Source organism: Mastacembelus armatus, chromosome 8 (genome assembly GCF_900324485.2).
Source record: "Mastacembelus armatus chromosome 8, fMasArm1.2, whole genome shotgun sequence".
Classification (NCBI taxonomy): Eukaryota; Metazoa; Chordata; class Actinopteri; order Synbranchiformes; family Mastacembelidae; genus Mastacembelus; species Mastacembelus armatus.
This window is the reverse complement of record NC_046640.1, coordinates 18,117,244-18,134,917: the sequence shown is the minus strand read 5'-3', so window position 1 is coordinate 18,134,917 and position 17,674 is coordinate 18,117,244. Positions and strand designations below refer to the sequence as shown.

Here is a 17,674-nt window from a genome sequence, read left to right as displayed (position 1 = left end):
TTGAGTCACAGTTGATGAACAGCTGTAAAAGTAACTTTGTAGTGATTCTTAAATTTAAGAACTGATTAAGATTTAAAATAAAAACACATGGTGATGCGAAGACACTGGGGTATCATATGTACCAGGATTTCTGTGTATTTTATACTTTTACTGAGAAATTTTATTGTGTTTCTGGGTGTTTCAGGTTTTTGTTCAGGCAGTGAATTGAGATACAACACTGTGATTACTTTGACTACTGGGGCAAAGGGACCGAAGTCACAGTATCCTCAGGTAAGTCTCATTTAAACTTAATGTCTGCAGCGATCAGTTTATTTTTAATGATAAAATGTGTCTGTGGACATTCAGAGAGTTGAACTCATGATCGTATTTAAGTTTGTACTGATCACTCAGAGCAGCTAAAACAGAGCAGACAGATGATTTTAACAAAGCACAGTTTATATTGTAAAACCACAAAAAATAACTATTTTAAAGAAAATATCTAATTGTAATGAAATGATGACTGGTAATCATCAATTCACAAACACTTTGTAATTCTGTTCAGCAGTTATTTCACTTTCTATCTTTAAAATGTTTTGTAAAACAAAGCACAAAACCATCATTAAATTTAATATGACATGGTTCAAATAAATTCACTGTATTTCTTACATCAAGGTCTTAGCACCACAAGACGATGCAGTAATTTTGCTTTTTCAGTTGGAAATTTTGAGATGACTGTATTATTGCACTCAGCTACAGTCTGTTTATCTGTGAGCTGAAGAGACAAAACAGAACTATCAGCAAGAAAATCATTTTTTAGTTCTTTACAAAGACATTTTAAGCTGATTTCTCTCTTCAGTTTCACCTGTTGATCATTTCTGTAATTGTTATTTCAGAAATAAGTCAGGTGATTACATATTATTCCATCTTTTCTCAATGTTTGGCCCCATCAGCATTTTAAGACCATGCTGAAACAATAATAATTAAATTCTGATCAAATATTGTGGGATTAAAGTCAGAATATTGCCTATAGGTCGGATTTCTCTGGGGAACAACTTGTAGCCTTTTTTTGAAGCACAACTCAGTGTTAACCTACAAATTGAGGTAGAGGATTTAATAAATTAATAACTTTATGATAGAATTTAGTAATAAGGAAATTCTTGCTCTTCTGATGCATCAACACTTTAAATTCTAATCAGTATTCAGACACTTGGGTGGCTGTGCAACACGTTGCATCTATACAGGTGAAAACAGGACAGTGTTTCTCTCCAGTAGCTCGGCTTTGCCAAGTGACACTGTCAGTGACGACGACTTTATCGTCACAATATTCTGACTTTATTCTCAGATTTGTTTTATAGCATGACCCTAAAATGCAAATAATGTAGTTTGCAGGTTATTTTTATTTAATTCAAGCACATTTTATCTCACGATTTCCACCTCCCAGACAAAGACTTTGTGAAACGTACTGTTACGAAATAAAAGAGTCACTGGAAGTCGTGTTGTGAAATTTAAAAAATGTAAAGGGAACATATGGAAACGTAAATATTTGGAATAAAATTTAAACATAAATCAATATTAATATTAAAAACATAAAACTACTTTTCATGTGAGCTGAGTTTTAAAATATTATTCCACATCATGGCTTTATTATATACTGTATGTTGTCCTGATTAGATCATTTATTTCATGATGTTCATTTGTTGAAAATTCAACACTTTGGGTCTCTTAATTCTGATGTTGAAGATTCAACCAATCCTTAACTGTGATCAGTTTCTCAGATAAATAACTGATTGTCTTTCTGGATTTACATGAATTTAAATATATAAATGTCTTTCACAGGCACACCTGCATCACCGACTCTATTCCCTTTGGTTCAGTGTAAACCTTGGTCTGGAAATGAAATCACTGTTGGTTGTCTTGCATATGAATTCTTCCCAAAGAGTCTTGATTTCAAGTGGTCCAAATCCAGTCAGACCAGCCTGATTTCTGCACAACATACTGTCACACAGAAAAACAACAAATACATCGGAGTCAGTTGGATTAAAGTACCAGAATCTGAGAGGAACTCGTGGATGTCTTTCAATTGTTCTGTGACTCATGATCGAAAGACTAAAACTGTGGAAGTGATAAGTTTTGGTATGTGATTTTTATCTTATCATGACTCTCTTTTGCCTGAGCACACATGAATCATCTTATTCATCTTATTAATCATGTTTAGTTTTTTCTATTCTTCATATTTTCCTCCGTCAATCTGGCATTTGATATTTATTTCTCAAAATATGAAATTAATAATTCTCTGCTTTTTCTGCCACATTAGCGCCCTCCATTCCTCCACATGTGAGTCTATTATCTGAGCCAAGAGGAGATACTCAGAATTTCGTGTGTACAATTGGGAACTTTTCTCCAAAAGAATTGTCAGTCAAATGGAAAAAGAATGGAAATGAAATGACTGGTGGCCTAAATTGGGCCCCACAAAAAACTGGACAAACATATTCAGCTGTCAGTATGCTGAACGTCAAGAACACAGAATGGGCCAACGATGATGTTTACACCTGTGAGGTGAACCACGAGGAAAGGACATATACAAAAACTGTCCCAAAAGGTAAAAGGCTGCTACAAACATTATACAACACTGTTTCTACTGTTTCATTGAACGTCCACATATTAAGAAACACTTTTGTCTGTCCCTCATATAGTTCCTGTCACTGTGACACTGAACCAACCAAGTCCCAAAAAAATATTCATCAACAACCAGGTAGAGCTGGAGTGTGTCGTCACTGGACAGGACAAGAACATTGTAGATAAAACTACAATCACATGGGAAATTGATGGACAATCTGTGACCAACAACATTAATGATCAAACAAAGTCTGAAGGCCGTCACCACAACAAAGTCAGCACATTGACTCGTACTTACAGTGACTGGAAGACAGTCAACAAAGTCCGCTGTTCTGCCAGCAGTGAAAATATGACACCAGTTATCCAAGAGCTGACTGTCCACAAAGCAGGTAGGTCACTGAGTGATTTAGATGGATTGTATAAAAGTAACGTGCTGCATAACCTGCTCTGTGCTAGACGGTCAATTTACACAACATGTCATAGAATTATAGAAAATATAAGGCTGATATATGAACCTTCATGGTAAACCAAGTTTTTCTTTCAGCTGGACAACAGGCACATGTGGAAGTCAACATCGTCTCAGAGGAAAAGTCAGCTGACGTCACTCTGGTGTGTGTGGTCAGCTCTGGTCCTTTGCAGCAGGATTACTACATAGCCTGGTCAGTAGATGAGGGACGTAATACTGGCAACTATGTTGATGGCATCAACTTCAGCCCACGGAAAACTGCAAATGGCTACTTATTTACATGTGTTTACACAACCAAGAAGAACGACAACAAAACGTTCCACTGCCACGCCTGGCCTGCTGGAAGAGACAGGGCATCAGTGGCATCAAAAACAGCAACTACACACAGGGGTAACTCTCTCGAATGTGACAAATAGTAGATTCAGTCTTAAATGTGATATCTTGTGCTCGCATGTCATTCAGTCTCTGTGTGCACTCTGTGATGTCATCGGTCTTTGTTATAATAAAAATATCAGTCAGCAAGTTGAGTTTGTTTCGTCTTTGTATTGTCTCATTCTGTCTTTGTCACATTGTTCTGACGTGTGCTGACTGTTTCTACTGTTGCATTGAACTTCCACATATTAAGAAACACTTTTGTCTGTCCCTCATATAGTTCCTGTCACTGTGACACTGAACCAACCAAGTTCCAAAAAAATATTCATCAACAACCAGGTAGAGCTGGAGTGTGTCGTCACTGGACAGGACAAGAACATTGTAGATAAAACTACAATCACATGGGAAATTGATGGACAATCTGTGACCAACAACATTTATGATCAAACAAAGTCTGAAGGCCGTCACCACAACAAAGTCAGCACATTGACTCGTACTTACAGTGACTGGAAGAAAGTCAGCAAAGTCCGCTGTTCTGCCAGCAGTGAAAATATGACACCAGTTATCCAAGAGCTGACTGTCCACAAAGCAGGTAGGTCACTGAGTGATTTAGATGGATTGTATAAAAGTAACGTGCTGCATAACCTGCTCTGTGCTAGACGGTCAATTTACACAACATGTCATAGAATTATAGAAAATATAAGGCTGATATATGAACCTTCATGGTAAACCAAGTTTTTCTTTCAGCTGGACAACAGGCACATGTGGAAGTCAACATCGTCTCAGAGGAAAAGTCAGCTGACGTCACTCTGGTGTGTGTGGTCAGCTCTGGTCCTTTGCAGCAGGATTACTACATAGCCTGGTCAGTAGATGAGGGACGTAATACTGGCAACTATGTTGATGGCATCAACTTCAGCCCACAGAAAACTGCAAATGGCTACTTATTTACAAGTGTTTACACAACCAAGAAGAACGACAACAAAACGTTCAGCTGCCACGCCTGGTCTGCTGGAAGAGACAGGGCATCAGTGGCATCAAAAACAGCAACTACACACAGGGGTAACTCTCTCGAATGTGACAAATAGTAGATTCAGTTTTAAATGTGATATTTTGTGCTCGCATGTCATTAAGTCTCTGTGTGCACTCTGTGATGTCATCTGTCTTTGTTATAATAAAAATATCAGTCAGCAAGTTGATTTTGTTTCGTCTTTGTATTGTCTCATTCTGTCTTTGTCACATTGTTCTGACGTGTGCTGACTGTTTCTACTGTTGCATTGAACTTCCACATATTAAGAAACACTTTTGTCTGTCCCTCATATAGTTCCTGTCACTGTGACACTGAACCAACCAAGTTCCAAAAAAATATTCATCAACAACCAGGTAGAGCTGGAGTGTGTCGTCACTGGACAGGACAAGAACATTGTAGATAAAACTACAATCACATGGGAAATTGATGGACAATCTGTGACCAACAACATTAATGATCAAACAAAGTCTGAAGGCCGTCACCACAACAAAGTCAGCACATTGACTCGTAGTTACAGTGACTGGAAGACAGTCAGCAAAGTCCGCTGTTCTGCCAGCAGTGAAAATATGACACCAGTTATCCAAGAGCTGACTGTCCACAAAGCAGGTAGGTCACTGAGTGATTTAGATGGATTGTATAAAAGTAACGTGCTGCATAACCTGCTCTGTGCTAGACGGTCAATTTACACAACATGTCATAGAATTATAGAAAATATAAGGCTGATATATGAACCTTCATGGTAAACCAAGTTTTTCTTTCAGCTGGACAACAGGCACATGTGGACGTCAACATCGTCTCAGAGGAAAAGTCAGCTGACGTCACTCTGGTGTGTGTGGTCAGCTCTGGTCCTTTGCAGCAGGATTACTACATAGCCTGGTCAGTAGATGAGGGACGTAATACTGGCAACTATGTTGATGGCATCAACTTCAGCCCACAGAAAACTGCAAATGGCTACTTATTTACAAGTGTTTACACAACCAAGAAGAACGACAACAAAACGTTCCACTGCCACGCCTGGTCTGCTGGAAGAGACAGGGCATCAGTGGCATCAAAAACAGCAACTACACACAGGGGTAACTCTCACGAATGTGACAAATAGTAGATTCAGTTTTAAATGTGATATTTTGTGCTCGCATGTCATTCAGTCTCTGTGTGCACTCTGTGATTCATCGGTCTTTGTTATTATAAAAATCTCAGTCAACAAGTTGATTTTGTTTTATTATCATATTGTCTCATTCTGTCTTTGTCACATTGTTCTGACGTGTGCTGACTGTTTCTACTGTTGCATTGAACTTCCACATATTAAGAAACACTTTTGTCTGTCCCTCATATAGTTCCTGTCACTGTGACACTGAACCAACCAAGTCCCAAAAAAATATTCATCAACAACCAGGTAGAGCTGGAGTGTGTCGTCACTGGACAGGACAAGAGCATTGTAGATAAAACTACAATCACATGGGAAATTGATGGACAATCAGTGACCAGCAACATTAATGATCAAACAAAGTCTGAAGGCCGTCACCACAATAAAACCAGCACACTGACTCGTAGTTACAGTGACTGGAAGACAGTCAACAAAGTCTGCTGTTCTGCCAGCAGTGAAAATATGACACCAGTTATCCAAGAGCTGACTGTCCACAAAGCAGGTAGGTCACTGAGTGATTTAGATGGATTGTATAAAAGTAACGTGCTGCATAACCTGCTCTGTGCTAGACGGTCAATTTACACAACATGTCATAGAATTATAGAAAATATAAGGCTGATAGGGCAGCATGGTGGCTGAGTGGTTAGCACTGTTGCCTCCCAGCAAGAAGGTTGTGGGTTCGCATCCCGGCCTTTCTGTGTGGAGTTTGCATGTTCTCCCTGTGCTTGCGTGGGTTTACTCCGGGTACTCCGGTTTCCTCCCACAGTCCAAAAACATGTATGTCAGGTTGATTAGTGACTCTAAAATTGCCCGTAGGAGTGAGTGTGAGTGTGTGAGGTTGTCTGTCTTTGTGTGTCTATATGTGGCCCTGCGACAGACTGGTGACCTGTCTAGGGTGTACCCCTGCCTTCCACCTGAGAGAGAGCTGGGATAGGCTCCAGTGGATCCCTGTGACCCTGAACAGGAAAAGCGGGTATAGAAGATGGATGGATGGATAAGGCTGATATATGAACCTTCATGGTAAACCAAGTTTTTCTTTCAGCTGGACAACAGGCACATGTGGACGTCAACATCGTCTCAGAGGAAAAGTCAGCTGACGTCACTCTGGTGTGTGTGGTCAGCTCTGGTCCTTTGCAGCAGGATTACTACATAGCCTGGTCAGTAGATGAGGGACGTAATACTGGCAACTATGTTGATGGCATCAACTTCAGCCCACAGAAAACTGCAAATGGCTACTTATTTACAAGTGTTTACACAACCAAGAAGAACGACAACAAAACGTTCCACTGCCACGCCTGGTCTGCTGGAAGAGACAGGGCATCAGTGGCATCAAAAACAGCAACTACACACAGGGGTAACTCTCACGAATGTGACAAATAGTACATTCAGTCTTAAATGTGATATTTTGTGCTCACATGTCATTCAGTCTCTGTGTGCACTCTGTGATGTCATCGGTCTTTGTTATTATAAAAATCTCAGTCAACAAGTTGATTTTGTTTTGTCTTTGTATTGTTTCATTCTGTCTTTGTCACATTGTCCAACAGCTTCAGACGTGTGCTGTTTTAAATAAATGTTGCATGGAGACATGTTTGTTAATGTTCATGATTTTTACCACAATTAAATACAAACACTCACTTTATGAAGAGTTTCCAGTGAAGGTTCACGTTAGTTTACTGAACTTTACACCTTTCAACTGAATGAACAACCACATGACTTGATCACAATAAAAAATACACTATTCCACTTCATCACAGTTGTATTTATATTAATAAAATCCTTTGTTAACACACACACACACACACACACACACACACACACACCTCTTGTGTGTCTAACCACCTATACCTTCCTTCTCAGATTGTCCTTCAGCGTCAAACCTGACTTTTCTGAGCTGCACAGACCAGTCCATTGAAGAAGATGAGTTGAGCAGTCTGTGGTCCACAGCCTCCTCCTTCATATTCCTCTTCATATGCTCTTTCATCTATAGCATGATATTCAGCCTGGTCAAGGTAAACATGCAGGCTTTTTCTGCATTTCAGTGACACTAAAAAGGTCTAAAGCCTATAAGATATAATAAAGCATATACTGTACATTTTCACTTTACAAAGGTTATGACTAATTACACTGCATGTGAAAGACTTAAGCCAAGTCATATAAAAAAGATGAACACATGGAGACAAACATAACCTGCTCATCACTGTATAGTGTTTGATTGGGGCTGATAGTTTAAACAAAGAAACCAGTTAAAACTGCATTAATGTGAATATTAGGGATTTTCTGTGTCAGGGACTGATAACGTTTCCACGTTTGTAAAATATCAAGATTGCAGTGCACATGATCCAAGAGAAAATAATAATAAAAAAAAAAAATCAAGTACATGATAGTCAGTGGCCGTTACTATGTCACTGAGTAAAGATAAATATTTTTATGCAATTTGCTAAAAATGTTATTAAATTAAAATCCATCAACCAGTTCAACACTTAACAGAACTATAATACAACACCAGTTAGCTACTGCAAACCTTCTGATCTGACATACACAGTTTACTGCACACAGTCATTTGGATGTCCAGTCTTTAACTGGGTGAAACTCTAAGTTAAAGTAATCAATCAAACTATACCACAGTTTAATAATTTGCATTTGACAATAACATATATTATTGTATGTATATTTTACTTTTTTTTATCTTGTTTTTCAGATGAAAAGAGACTAAAGGATGGGATGGATCTGCAGTAAAGATCAATTCAATCGTTTTTCATTAGTTGATCTGGTTTCAAAAACATGAATATAATCCCTAATTCAATGTATATATGCTAAATTAAATATTTTTCAGTAAGTCACTGATTTCGCTGTAACCTGTAGTGAAATAAAAATAAAGCTGTAAATGTTAATTTTTTATCTAAATAGACCCCCTGTTACATTATGATTACAGAAGGTATTTTACTTGTTTGTCCAACATACTTAGTCAATAAAGCTGATTCTGATATTTGCTTTCATCATTGACTCATCAGATATGATACTTCCAATAGATAAGATTTAAACAGATACATACAAATTAAAGAGTATGAATAGAAGGAATAGCATACTTGTAAGAAACATAAAACTTTTTAGGATTTTGTTTTCCTTTGACTCATAGCACAAGTATCTAAGAACATGTAAATGGCAGCACTTCAAGTCAACGTACTGTAAACTTCTGTTATCAGTTGGTTTTCAGTTTCCTGGTGTTTCTAAACATATCATCTTTAGAGAAACACTTCTCTTTCTGCACAGTTGAGACTGCACCTGCACCACTGAAACTTCATAGAAACCATCAGACCCATAAATAAACTTCCTCAAAGCAAAAGACACATCTGTCACTGTATATATTTGCATATCGGCATTTATCCAAGCATGACATGGTTCACATCCATTCAGCAGAGACACAGCCCCTCAGACAAAGGCAAAACTAAATGATCAAAATCATGGCCAACATCCAATATAACTAATAAGGTCTTATTTTTCAAAGCCCTATAAACACTATTTACTATGAAAATAATGTTAATAATTACTTAATAATTAATAATAATTAATTATTACTAATTATTAATAAAACTACTATTGTGAATTATTAATAATAATTACTAATTAATATTGTTAGATGAACATTTATGTTTTATTAAATTCATATCATTAACATTGATAAACACTTTATAAAAATTCTTTTGAAAGATCTTATGAAACATTCCCTGACATACAGTTATGGGGTTAACTTGTGGACAATAAACCATCAGTTTCACCAAATATCTACAGTTCAGCTGTGTCCTCCCTTTGAGCAGGAGTCAATGCAAATCTTGACCTCCATCTTTATTTATGTCACCACACACTGACAACAAACCAAACCACTGATGAGACAGACATCAACTCTAAAGGGTATATTTATGTTTGTTTGATATATCTTGTTTTTGTCTCTTATGTTTTCATAAGTTTTTTTTTTTTACTATAAAACACACTGTGAGCTGCTTTACTGGATTCAAATTACTTGTTTGTCCAACATACTTGGTCAATAAAGCTGATTCTGATATTTGCTTTCATCATTGACTCATCAGATATGATACTTCCAATAGATAAGATTTAAACAGATAGCCTACATACAAATTAAAGAGTATGAATAGAAGGAATAGCATACTTGTAAGAAACAAACTTTTTAGGATTTTGTTTTCCTTTGACTCACAGCACAAGTATCTAAGAACATGTAAATGGCAGCACTTCAAGTCAACGTACTGTAAACTTCTGTTATCAGTTGGTTTTCAGTTTCCTGGTGTTTCTAAACATATCATCTTTAGAGAAACACTTCTCTTTCTGCACAGTTGAGACTGCACCTGCACCACTGAAACTTCATAGAAACCATCAGACCCATAAATAAACTTCCTCAAAGCAAAAGACACATCTGTCACTGTATATATTTGCATATCGGCATTTATCCAAGCATGACATGGTTCACATCCATTCAGCAGAGACACAACCTCTCAGACAAAGGCAAAACTAAATGATCAAAATCATGGCCAACATCCAATATAACTAATAAGGTCTTATTTTTCAAAGCCCTATAAAAACTATTTACTATGAAAATAACGACTTTACTTTAAGACAGAAAATGTGAATAACCTTTTACCTCCTAGGACCTGGCGTCCACATACTTGGACATCACATTTTTTGTTGTCTGCACCATAATACTTTGGCACTTTGAATAGTGTAGTGTATGAATGGTGCTATACAAATAAATGTGCCTTGCCTTTCCTTACTTAATTCTGTGTAACTGAAGCCTGTTGTACACAAATTACAAGTGTTTCATGTTTAAAGATAATATCTGATTGTTATATTTATTGGTTCCACCTAACCCCAAATAGCTAGGAGAGATCTAAAACGCAAGCCAAACCAAAGCTCAGGTCTTAAGAGGTTATGGTACTTTGGAACTGTGATGTTATTGATTACAAGCCTTTAGCCAGCATGTAACTTACTGCTAGCAATGGGTACTGAAAACAGGTACAAGATAATTGGTCCAACATAGCCCTGATTTCTAAGGGTTGGTATGGGCCATAAAACCCATAAATCCATCTTGGTCAACCACTATTGTAAAGACTAGGTGACTTGGATTCTCTGTAGCAGAAACACAATAATTACAAGGACAAGACAAAATAAATGTCTCTGCACGACCATAAATAATAACCCTTTTATTCTTTGTAGTCACAGTTAGAGGCCTAAAATCTGTTCTTATACACAGAAACATCACTTTCAGTTGGATGAACGGCTAAGAGATTTTAAGCACCTGCATCGGAAATTTCAGTTACTTTTTTTATCATAATGAAAAAAGTTTTTTTTAAACTATTCTGTTTATGATCAGAATAATACTGTACATTATTCATAACATAGGAAATGTTTTCATCACATCCATTAAGCTGACCAGTGAGAATCAGTCCTGATATAAAAATGAATTTTATTTTAACTTACCTGAACAAAGTTTGTCTGTTCATATGTCAGATGAACATTAATCTTTTATTAAATTCATATCGTTAACATTGATAAACACTTTATACAAATTCTTTTGAAAGATCATATGAAACATTCCCTGACATACAGTTATGGGGTTAACTTGTGGACAATAAATCATCAGTTTCACCAAATATCTACAGTTCAGCTGTGTCCTCCCTTTGAGGAGGAGTCAATGCAAATCTTGACCTCCTCCATCTTTATTTATGTCACCACACACTGACAACAAATCAAACCACTGATGAGACAGACGACAACAATTTGCCAATAAAGGCAATAAAGTTTATTCGACGTCTGTCCAGAACCGCTTCACCATTTCCAGAGACAACAACATGGACCAGGTGTATCTGCACATGAGCAGCCTGACGACTGAAGACTGCAGCTTGCAGAGAGCCGTGATGACACTGGGGTATCATATGTACCAGGATTTCTGTGTATTTTATACATTTACTGAGAAATTTTATTGTGTTTCTGGGTCTTTCAGGTTTTTGTTCAGGCAGTGAATTGAGATACAACACTGTGATGCTTTTGACTACTGGGGCAAAGGGACCGAAGTCACAGTATCCTCAGGTAAGTCTCATTTAAACTTAATATCTGCAGCGATCAGTTTATTTTTCATGATAAAATGTGTTTGTGGACATTCAGAGAGTTGAACTCATGATCGTATTTAAGTTTGTACTGATCACTCAGAGCAGCTAAAACAGAGCAGACAGATGATTTTAACAAAGCACAGTTTATATTGTAAAACCACAAAAAATAACTATTTTAAAGAAAATATCTAATTGTAATGAAATGATGACTGGTAATCATCAATTCACAAACACTTTGTAATTCTGTTCAGCAGTTATTTCACTTTCTATCTTTAAAAATGTTTTGTAAAACAAAGCACAAAACGATCATTAAATTTAATATGACATGGTTCAAATAAATTCACTGTATTTCTTACATCAAGGTCTTAGCACCACAAGACGATGCAGTAATTTTGCTTTTTCAGTTGGAAATTTTGAGATGACTGTATTATTGCACTCAGCTACAGTCTGTTTATCTGTGAGCTGAAGAGACAAAACAGAACTATCAGTAAGAAAATCATTTTTTAGTTCTTTACAAAGACATTTTAAGCTGATTTCTCTCTTCACTTTCACCTGTTGATCATTTCTGTAATTATTATTTCAGAAATAAGTCAGGTGATTACATATTATTCCATCTTTCCTCAATGTTTGGCCCCATCAGCATTTTAAGACCATGCTGAAACAATAATTAAATTCTGATCAAATATTGTGGGATTAAAGTCAGAATATTGCCTATAGGTCGGATTTCTCTGGGGAACAACTTGTAGCCTTTTTTTGAAGCACAACTCAGTGTTAACCTACAAATTGAGGTAGAGGATTTCATAAATTAATAACTTTATGATAGAATTTAGTAATAAGGAAATTCTTGCTCTTCTGATGCATCAACACTTTAAATTCTAATCAGTATTCAGACACTTGGGTGGCTGTGCAACACGTTGCATCTATACAGGTGAAAACAGGACAGTGTTTCTCTCCAGTAGCTCGGCTTTGCCAAGTGACACTGTCAGTGACGACGACTTTATCATCACAATATTCTGACTTTATTCTCAGATTTGTTTTATAGCATGACCCTAAAATGCAAATAATGTAGTTTGCAGGTTATTTTTATTTAATTCAAGCACGTTTTATCTCACAATTTCCACCTCCCAGACAAAGACTTTGTGAAACGTACTGTTACGAAATAAAAGAGTCACTGGAAGTCGTGTTGTGAAATTTAAAAAATGTAAAGGGAACATATTGAAACGTAAATATTTGGAATAAAATTTAAACATAAATCAATATTAATATAAAAAATATAAAACTACTTTTCATGTGAGCTGAGTTTTAAAATATTATTCCACATCATGGCTTTATTATATACTGTATGTTGTCCTGATTAGATCATTTATTTCATGATGTTAATTTGTTGAAAATTCAACACTTTGGGTCTCTTAATTCTGATGTTGAAGATTCAACCAATCCTTAACTGTGATCAGTTTCTCAGATAAATAACTGATTGTCTTTCTGGATTTACATGAATTTAAATATATAAATGTCTTTCACAGGCACACCTGCATCACCGACTCTCTTCCCTTTGGTTCAGTGCAAACCTTGGTCTGGAAATGAAATCACTGTTGGTTGTCTTGCATATGAATTCTTCCCAAAGAGTCTTGATTTCAAGTGGTTCAAATCCAGTGAGACCAGCCCAATTTCTGCACAACATACTGTCACACAGAAAAACAACAAATACATCGGAGTCAGTTGGATTAAAGTACCAGAATCTGAGAGGAACTCGTGGATGCCTTTAAATTGTTCTGTGACTCATGATGGAAAAACTAAAAGTGTGGAAGTGAAAAGTTTGGGTACGTGAGTTTTATCTTATGACTCTCTTTTGCCTGAGCATACATGCACCATCTTGTTCTTCTTGTTATTATTTCATTTTAACATTTTTGTGATTTGATTTTGTGTCTACCCACCTCTATCTTACACATTATGAAATAAATAATTCTCTGCTGTTTTTTCCACATGATTAGAGTCCTCCATTCCTCCACATGTAACTACAACAAATGTCCAAAAAGGTAGAGAGCTAATACAATCATTACACAATACTGTTTAAACTGTTGTATTGAACTTCCAGATGTTAGGAAATACTTTTGTCTGTCACTCTGCTTCTCCCTGATTGTTGAACAGTATTTTACTGTGTAACCTGCTCTGTACTTGACAGCGAATTTACGTCATACAATAATATAAAATATAAGGCTGATATATGAACCTCCAGGATAAACCAAATTTCTCTTTCAGATGTGGCAAAAGTGGCAGTCAAAATCTTCTCAGAGGAAAACTCACCTGAGGTCACTCTGGTCTGTCTGGTCAGCTGTGGACCTTCACAGGGGGCATATGACATAGTCTGGTCAGTAGATGAGGGAAGTAATACTGGCAACTATGTTAACGGCATCAACTTCAGCCCACAGAAGACTGAAAACGGCTACTTGGTTACAAGTGTTTACACAACCAAGGTAAACAAGAACGACAACAAGCACAAAACGTTCCACTGCCACGCCGGGCCTGCTGGAGGAAACAAGGCCTTAATGACAAGAGGAGGAGTGTCTATGGAGAGTGGTAATTCACACGAATGTGACAAATAGTAGATTCAGTTTTAAATGTGATATTTTGTGCTCGCATGTCATTCAGTCTCTGTGTGCACTCTGTGATGTCATCGGTCTTTGTTATTATAAAAATCTCAGTCAACAAGTTGATTTTGTTTTGTCTTTGTATTGTTTCATTCTGTCTTTGTCACATTGTCCAACAGCTTCAGACGTGTGCTGTTTTAAATAAATGTTGCATGGAGACATGTTTGTTAATGTTGATGATTTTTACCACAATTAAATACAAACACTCACTTTATGAAGAGTTTCCAGTGAAGGTTCACGTTAGTTTACTGAACTTTACACCTTTCAACTGAATGAACAACCACATGACTTGATCACAATAAAAAATACACTATTCCACTTTATCAGAGTATTTAAACAGTGGTTCTCAATCCTGGTCCTCAAGAATCCCTCTGCTTGTTTTCTCTGCCCCTCCCACTTCTGATTGGCTGAATATACCTGATTCAGGTAATCAGCGGTAAGTAGGGAAGTGATAGTTGGAAAACAAGCAGGGCAGGGGTCCTTGAGCACGAGGATTGAGAACCACTCATTTAAGAGACAGTTGTATTTATATTAATAAAATCCTTTGTTAACACACACACACACACACACACGCACACACGCACACACACACACACACCTCTTGTGTGTCTAACCACCTATACCTTCCTTCTCAGATTGTCCTTCAGCGTCAAACCTGACTTTTCTGAGCTGCACAGACCAGTCCATTGAAGAAGATGAGTTGAGCAGTCTGTGGTCCACAGCCTCCTCCTTCATATTCCTCTTCATATGCTCTTTCATCTATAGCATGATATTCAGCCTGGTCAAGGTAAACATGCAGGCTTTTCCCCTTACACTATAAGGTCTAAAGTTCTAAGAGCGCTGCTAAGGACATACTGTACACTTTAACTTTAAAAGGGTTATGACCAAGTATATTTCAAGTAAAAGAAATATAGCAAGTCACATAAAAAAGATGAACAGAGACAAATTTGATCTACTCATCACTGTGTAGTGTTTGTGCAGGTGTAACAGTTTCTCACCATCCTCACTGGTAAAGATTGTCCAATTAAACAACTCAAAACTGCATTAATATGAATATTAGGGATTTTCTGGGTGGGGGACTGATAACTTTTCCATATTTGTGTAATACCCAGACTGTAGCACATGTGTTTCAGATAAGGGAGAGCTTTTTAATCCAAATGAGTGACTGAATTTATTTATCTTAATAAAATTATACAAGAATTAAAAAGCTAAAAAATAAGTACTGGACTGTATTTTCTGGACTATAAGTCGTATCGGAACAATAATCGCTTTTAGCAAAAACAGCCTTTCTAAACAGAAAAAAACATATAAGTCGAAATTCTAATTATACTAATTAATAACCTATGAAGAATGTTGGCTATAAAATTCATTCATCTGTGTCAAGTAACATTAAACAAATGTGCCAACATCAGTGAAAGGTGAAGTGGCGTGTTTGTACTTCGTCCAAAAAAATACCATTCATGATATAATCTTTCACTAATAAGTCTATTTCTATGAATCTATCAACCAGTGCAACACTTAATAGAACTGTAATACAACACCAGTTAGCTACTGCAAACCTTCTGATCTGACATACACAGTTTACTGCACACAGTCATTTGGATGTCCAGTCTTTAACTGGGTGAAACTCTAAGTTAAAGTAATCAAACTATACTACAGTTTAATAATTTGCATTTGACAATAACATATATTATTGTATATATATTTTAATTTTTTAATCTTGTTTTTCAGATGAAAAGAGACTAAAGGATGGGATGGATCTGCAGTAAAGATCAATTCAATCGTTTTTTTCTTTTTTATTTAGCTTCAAAAAGATGAAGATATATTCTAAATTAAATATTCTTCACTGATTTCTCTCTAACCTGTAGTGCAATAAAAATAAAGCTGCAAATCTTACTTTTTATCTAAATACACCCCCTGTTACATTATGATTACAGAAGATATCTTACTTGAAAAAATCATTATCAACTTCAAGTGTTAATGTGATATGTAAGGTGTATTCTGCATAATTTATGACTTGCATTGAATTAGACCAAATAAATCTTTGCTTTTCATGTTTGGTCATTATGTTGTCCATGTCATTATCTTTCTCTGCACAAAATGTTTATGCAAAATTGATATAACTTGTTTTTCTTTTACTATAAAACACACTGTGAGCTGCTTTACTGGATTCAAATTACTTGTTTGTCCAACATACTTGGTCAATAAAGCTGATTCTGATATTTGCTTTCATCATTGACTCATCAGATATGATACTTCCAATAGATAAGATTTAAACAGATACATACAAATTAAAGAGTATGAATAGAAGGAATAGCATACTTGTAAGAAACATAAAACTTTTTAGGATTTTGTTTTCCTTTGACTCACAGCACAAGTATCTAAGAACATGTAAATGGCAGCACTTCAAGTCAACGTACTGTAAACTTCTGTTATCAGTTGGTTTTCAGTTTCCTGGTGTTTCTAAACATATCATCTTTAGAGAAACACTTCTCTTTCTGCACAGTTGAGACTGCACCTGCATCACTGAAACTTCATAGAAACCATCAGACCCATAAATAAACTTCCTCAAAGCAAAAGACACATCTGTCACTGTATATATTTGCATATCGGCATTTATCCAAGCATGACATGGTTCACATCCATTCAGCAGAGACACAACCTCTCAGACAAAAGCAAAACTAATTGTTTAATAATCATGGCCACTGTCCAGTATATGAAAAAATGTGAATACCTTACCTTCACATTTTCGGTATCATGTAAAATTGACATTACATGTGTTATTTGTTGCTTAAATAAGTCATTTTAACCATAACATATTTAAAATGTCATATTCTAATATATTTATAACCTTTATGGCTTTGTAACAAAGCATATGTGACATTCCAGGATAATAATTAACCTAAACTCTTTTGTGTCTTCTGTCTTCTTCAGCCTTTATTTACCCAAACTTAAGTTTCTTAAACTGTGGTACTGTTATTGTGACAGTACAAACAATCATTGCACAATTTGTAAAACTGATTATGGGTCTATATTATATATATATTAAATGAATATTTTAGTGTTATGAGAAGTATTTAGAAATCTTTGTGTTTGCCCTAATGCAGCCTGTAAAATTACCTTTAGTGTGAAATGACCTTTGCACAGCTTGAATTATTAGGGGCTGATCAATAATCTGTTTTTATTAAACATTGAATAAATGTATTAATTTATTGATTTTTATAGTTATTTCTTAGTTTCACTGTGAGGTGTTCATACAATTGTACTGATGATGTTTATTCATTCAGAAAAGATGTAACTTGTGTA

General features: G+C 36.1%; 1 protein-coding gene across 1 annotated transcript; it reads left to right on the top strand.

Annotated features, from left to right (window-relative positions):
- The first annotated feature begins 92 nt into the window (after positions 1–92).
- Positions 93–16,205, top strand: LOC113140615 (uncharacterized). Its single transcript, XM_026324523.2, has 18 exons — positions 93–270; positions 1,816–2,112; positions 2,294–2,578; positions 2,673–2,984; positions 3,140–3,451; positions 3,714–4,025; positions 4,181–4,492; positions 4,755–5,066; positions 5,222–5,533; positions 5,795–6,106; positions 6,647–6,958; positions 7,462–7,613; positions 11,433–11,562; positions 13,244–13,540; positions 13,712–13,756; positions 13,980–14,297; positions 15,004–15,155; positions 16,100–16,205. The coding sequence occupies exons 2-18, from the start codon at positions 2,049–2,051 to the stop codon at positions 16,112–16,114; spliced, it is 3,954 nt and encodes a 1,317-aa protein (XP_026180308.1). The 5' UTR covers positions 93–270; positions 1,816–2,048; the 3' UTR covers positions 16,115–16,205.
- The last annotated feature ends 1,469 nt before the right edge of the window (positions 16,206–17,674 follow it).

Bases quoted from the DNA above. Each gene is read 5' to 3' on its own strand.
- LOC113140615 (XM_026324523.2), top strand. From the start codon at position 2,049: ATGTCTTTCAATTGTTCTGTGACTCATGATCGAAAGACTAAAACTGTG. The intron at 6,107-6,646 runs GTAGGTCACTGA...TTTTTCTTTCAG, and splicing joins GCTGACTGTCCACAAAGCAG to CTGGACAACAGGCACATGTG. The intron at 11,563-13,243 runs GTGTATTTTATA...TGTCTTTCACAG, and splicing joins TCATATGTACCAGGATTTCT to GCACACCTGCATCACCGACT.